This window comes from Alternaria infectoria (genome assembly GCF_024043175.1).
Source record: "Alternaria infectoria strain BMP 0036 chromosome Unknown scaffold_9, whole genome shotgun sequence".
NCBI classification, from domain to species: Eukaryota; Fungi; Ascomycota; class Dothideomycetes; order Pleosporales; family Pleosporaceae; genus Alternaria; species Alternaria infectoria.
The window spans coordinates 670,466-690,096 of NW_026250698.1; the positions used below are offsets into that span (position 1 = coordinate 670,466).

The window sequence follows — 19,631 nt, forward strand, 5'->3', positions numbered from 1 at the left end:
CCTAATCTGCATGTAAAGGCAAGGGCAAACTGTCCGAACCAACCTACCAGTCACAGTTACGCGCCCGTTGAACTAGCTTACCAAGTTGTTGGGACCACCCGCTGAGATGACCATGATACCCAATGGCATGATTCTCGTCTACTCTCCCAATGATATCGTACCTCGGTCTTACACTTTGCCCACCCCCTTGCTGACTTGCCCTTGCTCTGTTCATTCGCCTCACTCACCCTCAAACTTACCCCAGACATCTACAGCTATCATATCGAGAAATCTGACCGATGCGATATTAGCAGGGGGATGGGACGCAGGGTCCTCGTTCTGCTTTCGTGCGTAAACACGGCCTTCGGCCGATACGTTGACTAAGAGAAACAAGTGTCGGGATGTCATAGAATTGATTGTATACCCAGGAGGAGGTCCGTGGATGCTTACCGGCTGCAGGACATGAGATGCAGCTGCAGAATCGTGATGTGGGCAGCCATGTGCACGGGCTGGTCGTAGCCTACTCAACGATGACGATGTGGGGTTGGTTGCGGTGAGTTTACCTATTGACTTGACCAGCGGAAGGCCCTGTCATATTTGTGATTAGTATCGTATGAGCAACACATCCTCGGTGCAATGAATGAGATACTGCTTTCGGACTGTTCGACAAGCCGGAAAGAACGTCGGACAGTTTCCCCTGGTACGAAGCCACACGGTACAGAATTATCAGTACTGTACAAGGCCCCGGCGAGCACTTACACAAAGGGCCATGTTCAGAGTGACATACCGTGTACATTACTTCATCAGCCGCAATTGTCTCCGCATCTGCGACGCAAAGAATTTCGCGCCTTCTACTGCAAACGGGCGATGCACAGCAAAGTCGTAGATGACGGGTGGCATCGGGCCTAATACAGGGCTCCACTATCCACTATCGCGAACACCGCGACACCCGCAGGCAACTGTACAAAGTCAAGGGAAACCGCGCCGCAATGTGATATCGCGCTTCTGCGTCAAGATTGCCGGCGGATTTACACGCACATCTACCTGCCGTCTCCGACTCCCGAGACGTGAGATATGATACCTGGGTGGAAGGAATGCACGTTAGCCCAGCGCAACGCTATAAATAAATCAAGTTTAGCGTGGCACAACGGCTTTTGCTGCCTCGTGGCTTAAGGCGGGCAATTTTGGCCTCTGCTCGCTTGCATGCCTAGATGCGTGAGGTTTGAGTGCCCTGGTTGCGTCCGAACCCCGCCGTTGTTTGGTTGGGTGCATGGGGGAGGCCAGGGCCCTTGTCCTTGTGTCAGACAAGACAAGCTGCAAGCCACGGGTGGATGACGCTGGAGATTGGTTCCGGACGGCTGCGGCCCGCGCGACTGACAGATTGGGGAGTATGGTGCGAAATGCGACCGGGAGGTACAGATTCATTCACCTGTAGGAGTATGACACCCTGGCGGGAAGAGAGACAGAGAAACAATGGGGTTGTGAGAAACAGTGCTGGGAGGGGTTTCGCGTGCTTGAGGGTCCTTGAATCGTCTGAAGGAGGTGACGAGACCTGCGCAGCGGCCAGCCGATAACGCAGTCAGACGTTCGCGTGCGCGCCGTGCGACCCTTTAGAAACTCCCTAGAAGCATGCTACAGTAGGCGGCGCTTCCGGGCGTTGGACCCAGGTGCGAGGCCCCGGGTTCGTGTTCAGCTTCTGACGGGCTTCCGAAGGGTGGCACCAGAGAGCACGAGGGGTATGTGCTTGCTGGCTGAGCTATAGCCCTCGCCAACCGGGATTGCCGTGCTGCTCATGTAAGATGGCTGCTGAAGTGTGCACATGCAGCTCGTGGATGCTGAGGGCAGGGTAGCTGAACGTTTAGCGAGTGAACCTGCGTGGCTTCGTATAGAGGAATGTTGTCCATCTTTCGGTGGGGTATTTTGCCCCAACCCTGTTTGTGTGTGTGGTGTTCATCTCGCTGAGCTGTTCCATGATGCCTAGTCGCGTGTTCGCATCCGTCGACCTAATTGTAGTGATGGAATAGGTGCAGCCCATGCACCGCTTAACTGCGCAATTTAATCAGCAAGTTGCACCTCGTCATTGCGTTACCCCACGTCCAACCCTAAACTGCCGTGTATCATCAACTCACTATATCCGTCTCAATTCTTCCGCCACTCATGACCGCAAGGGTTAATTGTATGACCATATGTAGACAAGCTTCGTACTTTTACCGTGGCCCTGGGTCTTGGTGTTCGGCGCTGTCAAGGTACCTTAACGGGATTTCGGAACGGACATCGCGTGTCGTGGAAGGCACAACGTAAGGTGGTACTTATGCAGCAAGTGCGATGCGTGAGATAGCAGTTTCCACAGCATCGTTGAGAATGGAAGCGAGGCGGTGCTTCTTATCGACCGGTGTGACGAGCTTGACGAGCTGAGCCTGTGGCTATTCTGAGTACTGGTGAATGCCTGGGTTCACGTCCGGAATAGTATTCGTTGTGTAGGGGGTACTCCAGTTGTAAGGTTAGAATTCTAATGAAATTGTCAGCGCCACAGTAGAAGAAGTGATGTGTAAAAAGAGATGGTGAATGTTGTGACAGATTCCTGGTCGGCTGTCTTACAACCACACAGCAGCTGCACTTGATAACCGAACAGGTGATAGCAGACGCAGACCGTAGCTTGGGCTGATGGAAGACTGAGGAACAAGCCAAAAAGGGAAAGCAAAGTAAAATTGCTGCGAGACTTCGCTGGAGAAAGGTGCATAGATCGATTGTCTGGCATAGCAGAGTCAGACGTACCCGCGTTCTCACGTAGGACAACACAGCCGTCCTCAGCCAGGAGAACAGCTTGAGGAATGACATCAAAACGATATACAACGCTGAATCAAGCGAATAGCAAAACGGAGGAATAAACTCTTGTGCACTGTGCAGAGGCGATCATCATTCGCTCCCATGACTGATTTCAGCTTAACCTGATATCCAGCTTAACCACCGGAATATCTCATGCCTACAAGCGCGCGTATCCAACGGTGAAGGTTTGGAGCCCAAAGCTACACTGCTCGTTATCGTTCGATGTCGTGACGAGTCAGTGATGGTCGAAAAGAATAGCGAGTCCGCAAAACAGGATTCTGCAGTGCCTCGAAGTTGCTCGACTCGCCTCCATGATTGGTGCTCGGCGTATCAAGAGAACAAAACGATAAGCTGATAATCCGAAAACGGTAACCATAAGCTAACAGGCAACATTGTGCTGCATGCAGATCGGCGCTGCCTTCCGGAGAATCCCTCAGGTACTGTCCAGCCAGGGTTATGGCTATCGTGTGAAAGGATGCGAATCCGAGGGAATGCCGGTCAACAATAAACCGTGAATGGCTCTACACGGCTTGACAACTCTGCAGAGTGTGGGTACATCCTACTCGCACGATGCGCTGTCATTCTCAACGTTATAGGGACGTGCAGCGCTGTCTCTGTCAAGAAACGGTGAACGCTCATCCAGCTCTTGCCAACAAAGTGAAGCGATTATCCCTGTACGAGGATCCCATTTGATGCTAGATCATGCCTCTGACGTGAACGGGGCCGACCGTTGACATTCCTGAACGTCGTGAGTGGTGCCCTGTGTTTGATGAATGCCTTGTGGAAGCATAGGGCAGCAACTGATACAGCAGTGTTGCATTGCAAAGGATTGCATTCGGAAATTCGGCAGTACACGAAAGGGGATGAAAACGTGAGGCGAGGCGGTGCAGTGAATGCCTTGACTGCGAGCCCTACAGAAAACGAAAAAGCAAAGATTATACCCTGATCGCCATGAGCACGCAAGCAGGCTCACGAGTCGTGGATCCCCTTCCGGATGTGGTCATCCGGTCGATCATCAGTGTTGCAGATCATAGCACGCACACATGGACCTTAAGCAAAGGAAGGAGTATGACACCATGGCCGGCCTTGGGAGTACAGTAAAGAGAAAGCTTTCTCAAGCGTTGACAACGAGGGTTCGGCGCCGCTCCATGTTGTGCGGGTAGTGGTGCGGCTGCGGGCATTGCATGGCCACGGCCGAACGCGGGATCGGTGACATAGGTTCATTCAATAAGTACGGAACCAAGTGCCTGGACCGACAGGCCGGTCCTAGTACAAGATTTTGCGTGCACACGCATTCATCACCAAGTGCTAGTATCTCGGCGAGGTCATCCGCATCATGTCTATTGACGATCCCCAAAGGGCTTGGTAAGGTGTCATCGTGATCAACGCCATTAACGTCTCGCCAGACGGTGAAATTCCGAAACAGATGATCAGCCGTCCAGTGCTATTTTCCGTGTGGGCGGGTGATGCAAGTCACGCACATTCCCGGCGAATCATGGAGATGTTGAGAGGCAACAACAAGGTGTGTGTCGGCATGGGCCGAGCGACGAGTCGTACAGGATGCCAACAACCTTGGCTGCTGATTTCGGATAGCAATTGCTGACCAGAATATGGTTTTACTTACTTTTGCAGCCCTTTGAGCGAGGAGAAAGGGGTTTTGGTGGGGCATGCCGATCCGATTCGGCGGCCGCTCAGATCTAAGCTAAACGGCCTTCCCTCGCTGGCGCCGCATCTTGCTTTGGACCAGTCGAGAGGATGCGCCGCAGCAGCGCGCTAACGTGTGCAGATGGAGTCGATGACGAGTCAGAGACGACAATCTGCTGCATGAGCTCCTGCGTGAAGACTGCACGGTGGTGTAGTGCCACCACCCCAGAGACTTCTGAAGCATGAGTGCAGCGTAGAGTGTAAAATCAAAAGTCGCATGTAGGCCAGGTGCTGAGCTGTGCTGCCATCCATGCGTGGGTGCCTTGTATAGTGAGGCTGGAGCGGGCCACTGCGCGGACAAGTCGATCAGTTTGGCCGCTGGTCTGCCGCTGTCAAATAACCGTGAGCTGCGAACCTCAATTTGAAGACGTTTCGTCAACCGCAGTCTGTTTTGGGAACAGCGGTACGCGCAACCACCAATAGGAGTCCCGGTCGATATGAACAAGCCACGACGGAAGAACAAACGACAGTCGAAGGTGGGTAATGAGTTTCAGAAGATTGACGCAGCGAGCTGGCTTTGCTATTGGCTGAGCGCAGATCATTCGTTAATCTGATCTATGAGATCGTGGCTGGGTATCCCTGTCTGATCCTATGGAGAGTTATTCGAGGAAATGCAAATCCACACGGGTCTCGCACCCCTTCCTTTGCTGGAGAATTGTTTACGGCAGTGCGTGCTTCCGCAAACCCTGGTCGGATTGTGCCGTCCATGACGATTTATCACTACCAATACGATATTGGGGGCGGGGCAGTCAGACAAGCAAGGTGTGAGCGTACTACTGTTGACTCTAGAACCGTCCTCGGCGATCACATAGTTGCACAGCGCAGGATGTCAAGATGGTAACTTGGTCGACATCGGTCGCCGTTGCTGTAAGGTGCACATCGGGTGCACTATGCGGCGTGTGTTGCGAGACGCTTGGTGATGGAGGCGTAGAGTCACTTGCAGGGAACACGTTGCGAAGGTTTTGCCAATCCGTGGGTCTTTCATCCCCTTCCACCCGCGCACATCCTCTCTTTGTGCCGGCCAAGAGAGAGGGCAATCCTGGCTAGGGGACTTTCGCCGACGACATCCAATATTCCGCGACTCGCAAGAGGGTTACGAGGCGCGCGGAAGGTAGCGCGGAAAGATGCCGCTCTTGCACAGGATGCACTCTGGCATCGGGAGCAGTTGCAGCGTCGACATGGATATAGACCAAGGGCCGAGCATCTTCGGTCGAGGTCATATGGAAGACGTGACACGAAAGCGTGCTAGCCATGGCAAAATGCTGTGTCTGCAAATTGTCCTGCTCAGACATTGCAGCGAACACGGCAGGAGCCACACCTCAGTGTTGGAACCACCGTTCGTCCCACAGGACGGGATGCTGCGCGGCATGGTTGAGGATGGGCAGGCGTATAGCTGCGGCAGACGTACGAAGCAGCCAACCACGACGGGCAGCGAGCTAGGATTTCAGATTTCATCGACCAAGCGGAAGACCCCGCGCGGTGCTCCGAGGAACAGAAGGGGTCGAGGGTCATGGATGACATTCGGTGGTACATGGTTTGGCGATTAGGCGACTCAGGCAGGGCGCTCTCAAGACAAACAGCCGTTGCGCGAATCCGAACGCGAAAGACAGGCCTGCGTGTTTGGCGAGAGTTTGTTCCTACGATCGCTCACGACCCTGGTCAAGACGGGGGTGCTGAATCAGCGGCGGGCCACACGTCTGCGTGCATGTAGCAGAATTGCAAATGCAACGCATGGAATTGTCATTCGTTCGTCGAAATTGCGGGCTCGGAAGCGATCGGCGACGGCGACCGTTGAGTCCTGCAGGCGATTTGAAGCGAACGTATGGATGGCAAGGGCAGATTGGACAAATAAAGTCGTCGGGTGAACGGCGAGGTTGCTGCATTGGAGCGCATGTGCAGCAGAAAGCGGCTGAGGCTCAGCGAAACAAAGCACCCACTCGGCCGGATGCTGTGCGTCCCGTGAACGCTAGGCCTTGCAACCGGGACGCGCTAGGCCGCCAACGGTAAGAGCGATGAAACCCCCGGATCTGATGCATCAGCCACGCCTGCGCCGCATGCGACGGACAAGGAATGGCGAGACCTCGGTCTATCCGAACGCAACCAAGCCCTGGTGCTGGGTGAGGGAACAGAGTTGGAACCATGTCGCGTGGGGTGTGCAGCAGTCTGGACGAGGCTGTCTCTATTGTGCGCGGCGCCGACATGGGTGACTCGCGATATAGCCTTCAGCAGCGGTATCAGATTGAGTACATGTACAGTGTCCCCACCGATGGCGTAATAGGTCGACGTCGGGCTGGGGATAAATGGAGAAAGTTGGGCGACGGACAGCCTCACTCATGCCCTCGAGGGTCTCGTTGCAGCGTGCAGGACGATCGAGATAATAGCGTCACGGTATAACCAAGATACCCGCAGCAGGTTGCGATCGCCCTAGTGGGTGACTTCGGCGACGATAGAATGGGAGCGAGAGTGACGATGTGTTTTGGCCAGCAACGGTTTTGCCCATCCCAAAGCGTGCACGAGTGGCCTCCGAGGCTGCCGAAAAGGGCTGGAGCGCAAATCGAGGGCTACTGTACTAGCTGGCAATATTCCAAATGCCACGGCAGGCGCTCACTGGTGCAGGCGGTCCAGTTGAGCGGGCTCGCTACTTTTCGCTACTGTCCCGCCGGCAGATCACTCCAGCCCACCAACGGCCGCCAGCAGACACTCTCACCCTCACCTCCACCCCAGCGCGGCCAGAGACACACGCCTCAGGAAACAGGTTGTGTGTCGCACTCGCCAGAAAATAGAACACCAGAAACACGCCCAGTTCGATGTGAGTGCACCGCGCTAGCCTCGGGAGAACGACAGGCCCGAAAAGGAGACGTCGTGATGCCAAGCGCACCTCGCCGACCTCGTGTCCTCCAATGTGAGGGCCGGTGACGATCACACTACTCGCGCCCGGTCCGCACCCAGCACCAGCACCCGTTTGATCGACGCCCAAGTGCTGACTGCAACGTGCATCGTGCGGCGCTGGAGAGGCCTGCCTCGTGTCGACGGCCGGCCTGCTCGAGACACCAGTTCAGCGCAGTTTGCCATGGGGAAACGGCATCACGGAGACTTGTAGACCACGTTGCTTGACACTGCAAACCCAACATGTCCATCATGGCTGTCAGGCAAGGGCGACAAGCGCGCCAGAGGGCCCAAGGCGCATGTCCGGCCTTCCTGAACCAGGGTGACGGTACACAGAGCTTGTCATGATGGGGACCACGTCGAGCCCACTGGAGCATCCTGGATGCCGCTGAGGCTGGCTGGCTGAGGCTGCTGCTCAACCCTACGGCGGTCGATATGTTTGGTTTTACTGTGGGCAGGGGCTGTCCAAGTATCGCGCCGAGTGGGGGTATCTTTGACTGTCTCCATGGTGTCTTCTGAATCCCACCGGCCTTGCTGCTAGCGTGCACCATCATGAATCGACAACGAAACGGCCAGGGGCCCCAGCGAATGCGACCATTTCGCGCGAGCGGTGGGCCGCCGGCGGGGACGAGCGCGCTGTCGGCGGCCAGGGAGCGTCGCAGGGGGGAGCACTTCACTACGCTTCTTTCCAGGGTGGTAATGCGAGCTGGGCGCAACGCCTGCTTTTTCTGCCGTCCCAAGTCGGCGCCGGGCGAGCGCCATACGCCATGCCACGATGTGATACAGGGTACTTGTCGAATCCGACGATCTGGCACCTAACCAGGTCCATCGCTGCTTGTGTGCGTCGTCGACAACGATTACATTAGCCCTCTGCTGCTCAGGGCCCAGCTAGTCGCTCAGAGCGCCGCATGACGCCCCAGCGCTCTCCGTCCACCATCTCACCAGTGCCTTAGCCGCATCGTCTGAAAAGCAGAATCCTCGCTCACATCTGCCCGTCCCGAACAAGTCAATAGCTCCTCGACCGCCTTGGCGTCCAAGTGTCCTGACTACTCCTCCCCGCGCCCGTCGTGATATATACCAGTGCCCGCCTCTACCACGTTACCGTTGGCTCGTCTAACAACGTCGACCATCATTCAACTTCCCCTCTACCATACAACAATCGACACTGACACTTTGCTCTGTGCTTCTCACCCGCACAATCAGGTACGTCCCACTCTCACTCATCACCTCTCCCTGTCGTCGGCTGCATTTGTTGTACCGTGCTCTCAGCACTACTACAATTCAGCCTGCGCTGCATCCCAACTACACCTACTGTCATTCGTTGCATTTGATCACCAAATGTTTTGAGATAGTGTTGGTTGCTTCCTCGCCTGCCCTAATCCGATGATGTACGCATAACTAACCCACGATGCAGCACATTCCCACATTTTACGACAGACCAAGTCCAACCAACAGCTTGATCTCCCTGATCATCTTGTCATAATCGAGGAGTCTGACCTTGAACGTGCTCACCGTCCGCCGCATTCATACCAGCGCGGATCCAATACCCCACTTCAACCCTGTGTCGCTCTTTCCCTCTCAGAAGAGTTCGACATGGTTGCCCACAGACGCGGCCCTTGGTCGCAGCACGAGGATCAGTGGCTCGTTAACCTCGTCGCCCGTAATGGACCTCACAACTGGGTACGCATCTCACAGGAGATTGGCTCCCGGTCACCAAAGCAATGCAGAGAGCGCTACCATCAGAACCTGAAGCCAACACTGAACCATGATCCCATCACCGGAGAAGAGGGGGAGCTGATTGAGAAGATGGTCGCTGAGATGGGCAAGAGATGGGCAGAGATTGCAAGACGGTTAAAGGGACGCAGCGACAATGCAGTCAAGAACTGGTGGAATGGTGGCCAGAACCGCCGCAAGCGCAACCCTGAGCGTCCTGAACAAAGATCCCGAGAGCACATGCACCACAACCAGACTGGCTACCACTATCCAGCACCCCACAGCCAGGCTCATCACGAGGAGCACCGGATGTCTTCATACCACGACTCACACAGGTCCTCTCTCAACATCCCAACCAACTCTCCACATGCACTCAAGCTGCCCCAGCCCCAGCGTTTCGAGCCATACCCCGGATCGCGCCCGCAGCCACTTGACATCTCAGCCTATGGAGCATCCGCCACAGTACGAGCACGAGGATTCGAGACACCCATGCCCTCGCCTTCTGGCTACTCCATCGTATCTGCTGATGGCGCTCCTTCCCTCATCACCGACACTGGCTCAGAGTCGCGCTCGCCTCGTGGCGCAGCCTCTCCTCTCGACATCACACTTGCTCCATTAGTCGGCAGCAGGGAAGAGCGCAAGAGCTCTTCCACTCGCTACTTGCCTACTACTGGCTTTGCGCCCGAAGACGACTCCTCATACGACCTGCACAGGCGACGCGGCTCACTACAACTCCCGCCACTCCACCGCAGTGAAGCCTCTGTACCCAAGCCTGCGCCTGCCTTCCGGGAGCCCAACTACGAGAGACCACAACCACCGCGACTGCTCACCCAGCCTACCCCTCAGCTCACACACCACCACTCTATGCCTCAGTCTGCACCGACTAGCGTGCCCCAACGTGCGTTGCCTCCTTTCCATTCGCTCGCAGAGCCGACACTTTCGGTCCCTCAGTCCTCGAGCGCAAGCACCAGTCCAGCTGCGCGACAACTACCGTCACCCTACGTGCTGCCCTCTGTTCCAGCGGAAGTCAGAAGTGCGCCAGTCTCACCAAAGGACAGGATGTCGCTGCGAAACATCATGTAGCTGTCTATCATGTTTCACGTTGTTCACCATACCCCTTCTTGTCTATACGTCGCATGTTTCAAACAACCTACTTCTATTAATGGCCGATGTTCAATGATCGACACTTTGCTTGTTACAAAGCTTTTCAACCTTGTCTACTCTTGTTTTGCATGCACCTAAAAAGGGAAACATTGTACACGACTCTCAGGATACCCCATGTAGCATCTCTGTTCATGTGTCACGGTTGGGAGGCACATCATTTCTGTTTCTATTCTGGCTTGTCGGAGCCAAGTAGCATCGCCTATGTCGAAGTCCGACACACTACGGCGTTTCTCCATTTGGACCCAGGGAGGTCTCACTGTACACTGCGACAATTAGTCGCCAGTAATAATACCCAGCGGTGCGACAGCACTTGCAAGCGTCTACACCGATGCCAATCAAAAACAATACACTATAACAAATTATGACCTTGTGAACAAACTTCAATCATCACACGATCCCTTAGTGACTCCCAGTACCAAGTTCCCTCACTTGAACGCCTGACGGGGTACAACAAGGAGTTCCCACACTGAACAACGATCGCCGAACACTAAGTTCCAGGTTTCTAAACGCTTCCAGGCGAGAGCTCACCGCTCCAATGACATCTCGACTGCTTGTGGTACCCACTCGTGACAGATACTCACAATCGTCCGCGATAGCCACCATGCTGAAAACCCCTCTCCACACCTCAACGTACGCATGGAGCGATCTCGCCGCGATCCCGATCAGTCCACGCAGTCGTACCCGTCGCAGCTTCTGCAGTGTCGCCTACACCGTCTCCTTATTGGACTGGACCCACACAGCTGACGAACAATAACTTCTTCTAAATTGACTGATTGGTCGCTCCTTTTCCTAACACTGCCACCAATAGTGGCCGAGGTGGGGCTCTGGACCGCTGAGCAAGAATCTGTCACCCGTGATACCTGCGACATGAAGATGGGCTTCGGCACTTCTGGAAACATGTCCCCAGGGATTCCCTGGGATGGACGTATACCACGATAGCAATCCGTGACGCGGGCAATAGTTTCGGAAGACTTCCCCATGCCACACTTACTTTGCAGCTGTGGAAATTACGAACTGTCCACGCACCTCCAGTTTGTACGCACAGATACGCCCACCGTGATCTCCTCGCTCTAGCTGTGTTCACGAATCATACACTCAATCCCGCCCGGTGCGGTACGGTCGCTCTGGCCCTCTACCACCGCACATCCGAGCGAATCGCATCTTTTGCAATTCACGATTCAACGTCCTCGGTATGATCGTTGGGCCGTCCACGTCAACGTTCCAATCAGCCAATGCCACTACACCCAGGGTCGGCGATTAGAAAAACACTGAAAACAAGACACTGGGACTTCGATCATGCGGCTACTGGTGGCCTTACCGTTTACGGCTATTAGACTTTGATCTACGCTCTAGTGCGCGACGGCTCGCGAGATTTGCGACTAGCGTATATCTCCATGTCCGCAATGGTGCAAGGAGCGTTGGAAAGACACGGGCAATTTGTGCATATGGCATAGCTCAAACTCTGGTACCCTAATGCGGACACAGAAGGTCTAATCGATAGCGTCTTTCGAACTTTGGTACCGGGTGGGCGCCGTCGAGAGGATGTCGCCGTTCAATCCCATAGTCTACCGCCCTTCCCTGTGATGCTAAAGACAACGCCGTCGCTGAGCCGTTGGTGGAAGGTCGCCGTCCTCGAGAGGGAGTATTTCAGTTTCCACTCCCTCGGGTCCGCGATCCATCGGCTTTGGTTCAGGCCCATACATGTCACAATGCGACTTCATCGGTACCAGGGACGGCGGTATTGTGGGACATCGGATTCGCTTCTGTTCGGGGGCGAGTAGACGCATGCACATCCCCATTTACCGTTGAACGTTGAACGGTACGGTTACGATAGTCCGGCGTAACTCGGTCTTGAGCATGTTTCTTTTTACGAACAACATCATCAGGGGACTCGATGAGGCCCTTCTGACGGAAGGTTCCTGCGTGTGAATGTCGTGATCCCTTCGATCTGCACAAGCATCACAACGTCGTCCTCTAGCGTAGATCGTGCCGGACCTCCTCCGCCTCAAGTCTGTGGCTCGTGGCGGGGCTACCAACCGGTCGAACTTATGACATGTGCATGCAGCTCAGATGGTGAAACCTTTTTCCTATGTCCAGGATCGCATGTCTAGCTTTGAGGTAGTGGTTATGCACGAAACGCGTCGCTTTCACAACTGCACTACATATGTAGGGGTATGCAGGACTGTCAGAGTCAATCAGACGGGTGTCAGACCAAGACCCTCGTAACCAGACTTCGAGCTGCTCGGCATGCTCGGTTACCTTCTGATGGCCTCGGTGAAACGCGCACGGGAAGCGGTTGCGTCAACAGTCTTGTGGAGTCACTGGGTCCAGGCGAAACCTCGTTTGTTTGTGTGCATACGCAGTGAAGACGTTAGACGTCAAACAACTGTGGATATCCCCGCGGACGTGCGGAACTGTTGCAACAGCTGGAGCCGTGGTTTCTGCTTTTGCCGATACTGGGGCTCGCGTCGGTTTCGGCTTCGGCGACTGCGAACGAATGTGTTGACACTGCGGAATGATCGCCGCCTCCTGTGGCAGTGTACGCACTTTCCAAATGGAGACCTCTCGATGCAACGATACCATCTTGCTATGCCAAACACAGAGTTCGCAGGTGTCGCTATGTCAGACTTGCTTGCAACTTGCTTCTCCATCCTGTCAGGAGGCAGAAGTGCACCTGCCGCATCAGCGGCTTGCGTTGCATCCTTCCAAGACCCCCATGCCAGGAGCCTTCTATTCGTTTATTCGTTCACCTCATTTGCAAACGTGCAGAAATTTTCCGGAGTCACCGCTCCGACTCTCTCGGCTTTACCGTGGGCAACGCTGCTTCGATCGCCTACAGCTAGCGGACCTTTTACCACAACAGCAACGTTGCATCCGCAGCCAGGAGACATCCCGTGTAAAACTGGGTCGTAATAGCAGTACCTCATCATCTCCTGCAGCGGCCCTTTTTCTCCCGTTTAATGTACTCGTGGCAATCCGTGCTGTAAGCGTCAGCGTGCGCCGCATACCTGCATTACTCCCAGTGACATGGGGCAAGCTTTTCGCAACCTTCCATGCGCTCCCAACGCATTGTCCGCTTTCCCTCGCGCCGCAGACCTGCATATCATCCAGTCGGCAAGCTCTTTCAACATTTTTTCGGACGTCGATCAAGGTCGTACAGAACAGTGAGACACGAGCTCTCGCTTACAGGCGGTAGGTAGCGAGTTGCCAGCAACGCGGGTTCGGTATTGTGTAAGCCTAGCTATAACGCCCGTATTAAGCGTATGTGCGAGGCTTGTACTCATCCTTCTCTAATCTTCGGGAACAATATGCGGAACACCTGGACTATATCAAGGGTAAACAGTGATACCCCATATCCCCCACTCGTTCTGCAGACGACCCGGTGCTTAATCCTGATGCAAGCCACCGGACGTTTTGCTGGAATCGTCGCTGGCAAATTGCACTCTTGGTGTTTTGAACGGTGAGTTTGACGATGCGAATCGTCATCATTGGCCAGCCGAGTTTTAGCCGGAAGGGGATTGGTGGGAAAACTAGCGGGCTGCCACGTGATGCCGTTGGTCCGTCGCGGTCGCGCATCCAGCCCTGCAGATCCCAACGACATCCTACCCATCAACACCTGCATCTGCATATACGAACACTCCACGTTGTATCCTGTTTCTAAACATATCTTATCGCGTTCCCTGCTTACGGGTGTCGTTCATCCCTTCCGTTGCACGCGAGGTGTGAGCCACGTGTTTACGGTGCTGGTCCCCGGGTTCGCCAGCGGGAATGTCGGCTAACAAGTTGTATAACCCGGATCAGAGCGCGGTGAACACGCGTTGGATAGAGCCCTGGACTGAGGCATTTAGAGTAAGTGTCAGCTATCTGTACTCCGTGCAGTCATCAGTGAAGTAGTCGCACGGTGTTGGGGATGTGTTCCATCACACGTCCATGCGCGGTCTTCGTGGCACCATTCCAGATCCGTCGGCTCATGCTCGACGTACGCAGTATCAGCGAACAGAATCGCTGACTGATGGTAGGCACAACGAGATGTAGGGCTTCAACTTCCCATCAACTTCCATACTACGCCAGCTGTATCGTTAGCTCAAGCCTGCTTCACGAATAACCAGTACGAACATAATGCTTTCCAAAAGTGCTTCTCAAACTTGTTAGCTGTCGGCTTTCGACAATTTACTGTCGATGCTTACTGGGATCCGCTACGTTCAGTATGGAGTCTATGTCCAGTGGAGTTACCCCAATCGAATGAAGACAGCTCAGATGAGGGTGCTTTACCCGTGGCGACGGGACCTACAGTGGTGCCTACAACTAATAGATTGAGTGCGGATACTCCTCTATCTACACTGGAAATTCCTCCGCAGCTTGGAAAACGCCAGGAGACATTGACATCGGCTCCTGCGTCTGCAGAGTCATCATCAGGCTCAACAAACGCGGTATCATCTACCCCATCTTCGTCTTCTACATCGTCGACGAGTGCAGCAACGCCGACCATAGTCGACTTCCCCACCCCCAATGGACCACCGCTTCTGCAAATCGGGAGCTACAATTGTACATCTCTGATGACGCTGGATCTGCTCACGGGTATCATAGAGGACTTTCTCGAGATTACAGCCACTACGACTGATGCTGAGATAACCATGTTCACGTTCAACGTGCATGCTGCCTCGTCCATCACCGATCCGGACGCCCCAGCACCGAACCTTGCGCAAGACCAGCTTCCTGAAGACGGGCAACTCCTTAGTGATGTGTTGCAGGGTAATCTTTCCGATAACACCCTTACGCCAAACGCCTTGGGTGACCAACGCGCAAACTTAAACAGCTCGTGGTATGACGTTGATTGGTCTAACCGCCCATTGATTGGTTACTACGATGACTCCAAAAATGCCGATGGACAGCTGTTCACACAAAGTGGATGGCCTACAGAAGCTTTCATGGAGTTCAAGCAGCTACTTCGGGTCGTCGTTAGTTACGGCACAATCGATCCGCAAATGGACAAGTACAACTTCGGACCAGATCTCGAATACGTTTTCCCTCCCGGAACTATCATCGACGAGCAGTCGGTATCGATAGGCTCCGATGGGCGTGTAACTTCTGGATGCTTGTTTGCGTCTTCCGACAACACCTTGACTTCAACAAGAAACTCGTCTTGGGCTCTGGCCGATGCACCATCACTTGATATTAGCGCGACGCCGGACTTTCGGTCAACTATACCTTCCATTACCAATCTTACCGCCTGCGGCATCACACCGTTCCTCAATCAAACCCTCGCAAACACAACTGCAGACAAGAATCCTTTACCCTACGCCGCATACGTACACTCAACACTATGGACCTTCGCACCTGGCCAGCCTCTCAATTCCTCTGGAGAAGGCGATGACACAAACGACAACCGTTGCGTCGTCATGATGAAGTCGCCATATCCACAGCGCTGGCGCATAGAAGACTGCAACCAACGCCATCGCGTGGCCTGCCACGATCCACGACAACCCTATAATTGGCGTGTATCGGACGACTCAACCTACTACGCGAACGCTGAGGGCTACTGTCGGGACCCATATCAGTTCAGCGTACCTCACACCGCGCTGGAAAACTCACATCTTTATTCTGCCTGGCAAGCTGCCGCTCCTGATGAAGATGCGCTGTACATCAATATGAACAGTCTGAGTGTGCCGGATTGCTGGGTCATTGGACTCAATGCGACGTGTCCATATCTTCCTACTACTGACACCAATCGTACGCGTATTGTCGTTGTGCCGACAGTTGCGGCTGTAATTATCTTCTTGCTGGCTGTGCTTACCTTTTTCATCAAATGTGCAGCGAACCGGAGAGAGAACAAGAGAGGAAGAAAGAGAAGATTAGTCGACGGTTGGGAGTACGAGGGTGTTCCTAGTTGAAGTGAAATGGCTTTTGGCATGTCGCCAGGTTTGGCGGTGAGAATACATGTAATGTTTTACTTGGCCGCGCATAGGTTGAGGCTTTGCTTCACATTCCCGTCTTCAAGTCACTTAATTCACTGCAAATATGCAAAAACCTGGAATAGCATGATGAGCCTACACAGTCAATGGCAGATATGGTGAATGGCGCCTTCCTGCCAGGCTCATCATTGTCAGTATATCCACAATCCCCTCGACAAGGTAGGACTTCCATCGTCAACCAATCACTGACATCAACCTCAAGAGCATGTTGCGCAAGTTCTCATCCAAGATCGCTGCTCATCGCTCAGCTGAGTCGCCGAAGAACAGTCCGCAGTCCTCATACCAACCCTCTCACTTCTCGACCCCAGCGCGAAAACCATCGTTCCACGGCTCTCGCTACTCGGAACTGCCACCATCGGGCCCCGTTCCAACGCCACGCTCTTCGGACAGAGCACCATACTCTGCCACCGGCACGCCACCTCCCCGATCCCTCACCGAGACACCGCGTTCCTCCGCCTCCGCTCCTCGTTCGACCGTAAAGCACTACCTCAGCCCACCCCCACCAAAAATCCCCTACGACGAAGCCGCATGGGCCAAACACGACTACCTCCTCTACTCCGTCTCAGCCCGCGCCTTGAACCTTCACCGAATGGCCCTCGACATTGAAGCCCGATGGCGAGCTGCTGAAGCCGTTACACCGCCCTCAAAACAATACACCATCGGTCGCGCAGCACACATTCCTACATTAGTAGAAGTACATCAGTTGCTAGCGCGGATCAATACACTGAAGAGTGAAGAGCGACGATGGAGGAAAGATTGGCATCCGAGGAGTCCGATGCTAAGGTATCCCGCTTGGGGGAATGTGTATGGCGAGGCTATGGGTGTTAGTACAGGGGAGGGAGAGGCGCCGTGGGATGTGGTTCAGAAGCTGGATGCAATGGTTGAGGGGTTAATAGAGAGGGTTAAGGAGATCTGAGGGTGTTTGTTCCTAACTAATGCAGTGTGTGCTCGATAAGCGCGCAAGTCCTAATAGAACAATTCCGCTCCTGTTTCAAACGCTTCCTGCAACTTCTGATGTAGCTCCATCACGCCCCTCATTGGTGATATAGGCTGTTCATCCTTTGTCAGTCCCAACGCCTCTGCATATTTCGACTGCGCTGCTGGTTCGGTGTCCCAGGGGTGTTCTGGTCGCGCGGCTTTTCCTTCGTCGTTGCGGGCCCACTCGTAGAGCTCCCATGTCCGCTCACAGAGGATAGCGTACGTGCGAAGAGTCCTCCGTTTCTCTCTGATGCTGGCTCGCTCTTCGTGATCGTTACTGTACTGGAGACTTCGATTAAGGCGCTGGTGGATGGAGTCGACTCGCGATAATATCTCGCGCGCTATTTCCCAGCTTCCTTCGAGGACCTGGTCGTGTACGGGCCACATGAGGTTAGACATCTTGCGACAAGAGCTTGATCGAGCTTTTGTTCTGTTAGTATAGATGAGTAAGTGGGCTATGTGGGAGCGCGAGTGTGAGAGAACTCTTATACGTTCTGGAAACTACAACGCTCAACAGTCGTGGAATGAAGTGGTCTATAGACTACCCGGAGCAAGTGACTGATAGTTCGCGAAAGCGAAGCGCTGATATCATATCTTGCTGTCACCTATTAGATCTAGCTACAGGCTGACATAGCTACTGAATGTCGTAAACTTGCTGGCACTTCACGCGACACGTGTGCGTTGAAGTTTCCGCTGCGATGCGCTTTACGTGCGCGTATGCGCCGCTGGATGAACGCTTCAAACATCGGCCTTTGAATTTCAGGTATTCGTGGGGTCATAGTCTTAGCTGCTAAGTAGTTGTGGTCTGCCAAGTCTCATGTTAAGCAGCAGTAGATTAACTTAGGCCCAATTAAAGATATACTGACTGTGCTTCGCATGGCTCCATTGGGTATCTTCCTTTTGTGTACATTCCTTCCTATCTCCCCCACACGCACATTTACTTCTTGCGTGCCAGACCCAAAAGCGACGCAAATGGGTCGATACCATTGATCATTGGCATGGGCTTAGGCTTGGGCCTGGGCTTGGGCTTGGCCTCTTCCTCCTTCTCCTCCTTGAGGACCATTGCGGGTAAACTTGAAGGTAGCTTCACGATAATCTTCTCGCGAGTTGCCTCTACCTGTGGTATGTGCCTGCCGGTGTCTCCTTCGTCCAGCTTCTTCATCTTCTCCTTTGTTTGTCTCAGGCGCTCAGCGAGACCATCAGCATAGCCGAGTTTTCTTCCTATCTCGATGCCACGTTGCATGTCGACCTCCTTGCCCTGCTCTAACCCTGTCTCCAAGCCCTCCGTTTGCCCCTGCTTGAGCCCGATAGCCAGGCCTTCCGTCATACCAGCGCTGTGGCCTTCCTTGATTCCTTGGATGCGTCCGTCGTCTTTTCCAGCATCGAGGCCGCGCTGGAAGGCTTCTTCGCGAGCTTTAGGCAATAGATCCCAAAGGGAGTCTGTCGCCGCGTCGGTCTGCGTCGTGCATGAGGCTGTCATTGCGGAGGTTTGAGTGGAATTTGAGACCGAATCGTCTGGTTCACGTTTAGGAAGGTTCTCGTAGATGGCGTGGTCATACATACTGGTACTGAAAAGACCCAGGAGCGTTTGGTAGATGGTGAGCTGACCTGTTAGCAAAGGTAGGTGGCTTGGCATACTTTGGCTTGCCTGAATCTGCTTCAGCTGTGCCTCATCGAGTTCTTCACGCTCTTGCTGAAAATCAGCGAGGAAGGTCTCGAGCGAGACGCGATTCTGCTCGACCTCGTTGTGCTCACGGGTGAACTCGAGCAGAGCCTGCAGGCGGTCTGTTTTAGGCATCTTTGGCATGATGCAAGTGCGGAGACGATGTTGAGAAGGCAAGAAGAAGATTTGGGTAGAAGGAGCTGTCAACAAACGCGGGTCTTGGCAGTAGTCAAACGGGCAGGCGGTATAGAGACGGCTACACCTCACATCGGTCACCTATCAGATGCTCAATCTCATTGACGTCTAAAGATACTGTCGAGGCATACATGCTCCTGTTGCTTGAACTTATTGCGGCACATCGTGATTCACGACTTCGACATTGTTTCTAGACCTGTCAGCCGAATGCAGTTACCACCAACTGGCGACGACACTTACCCAACAGGATCCACTACAAAGGCAGCGTAGTAGTTTGGATGATAAGGTCTCAAGCCCGGCTTCCCATTGTCTTTCCCACCGGCTTTCACCCCCTCTTGATGGAACTTCTCAACTGCATCTCGATCCGTGCATCGAAATGCGAAGTGTGTCGCAGCTGCTTCAGCATCGCCCTTGGCGAAAATCCAGAAAACGGTGTTCAACCTGTCTGGGCCTAGGCCAACACCCTGTCCACCAAAATCCATCTGTTTGCTGTAACCGAGCGGTGCAAGCGCGGCCAGGTACCAGGCCGTGACTTCTTCGAATCGCGACGC

At 54.1% G+C, this 19,631-nt stretch overlaps 4 protein-coding genes across 4 annotated transcripts; 3 read left to right on the forward strand and 1 right to left on the reverse strand.

Moving 5' to 3' along the window:
- Nucleotides 1–8,988: 8,988 nt before the first annotated feature.
- J4E92_006173 (uncharacterized protein) lies at nt 8,989–10,191 on the forward strand (the record flags this gene model as incomplete). The annotated part of the gene is made up of 1 exon (XM_051497544.1): nt 8,989–10,191. One exon carries the CDS (start codon nt 8,989–8,991, stop codon nt 10,189–10,191), a length of 1,203 nt encoding a protein of 400 aa, XP_051352191.1.
- A 4,637-nt stretch (nt 10,192–14,828) lies between these two features.
- J4E92_006174 (uncharacterized protein) lies at nt 14,829–16,163 on the forward strand (the record flags this gene model as incomplete). Its single annotated transcript, XM_051497545.1, has 1 exon — nt 14,829–16,163. The coding sequence occupies one exon, from the start codon at nt 14,829–14,831 to the stop codon at nt 16,161–16,163; it is 1,335 nt and encodes a 444-aa protein (XP_051352192.1).
- Nucleotides 16,164–16,449: 286 nt separating this feature from the next.
- J4E92_006175 (uncharacterized protein) lies at nt 16,450–17,160 on the forward strand (the record flags this gene model as incomplete). Its single annotated transcript, XM_051497546.1, has 1 exon — nt 16,450–17,160. One exon carries the CDS (start codon nt 16,450–16,452, stop codon nt 17,158–17,160), a length of 711 nt encoding a protein of 236 aa, XP_051352193.1.
- Nucleotides 17,161–18,159: 999 nt separating this feature from the next.
- On the reverse strand, nt 18,160–19,029 carry J4E92_006176 (uncharacterized protein; the record flags this gene model as incomplete). Its single annotated transcript, XM_051497547.1, has 1 exon — nt 18,160–19,029. One exon carries the CDS (start codon nt 19,027–19,029, stop codon nt 18,160–18,162), a length of 870 nt encoding a protein of 289 aa, XP_051352194.1.
- Between the last annotated feature and the right edge of the window lie 602 nt (nt 19,030–19,631).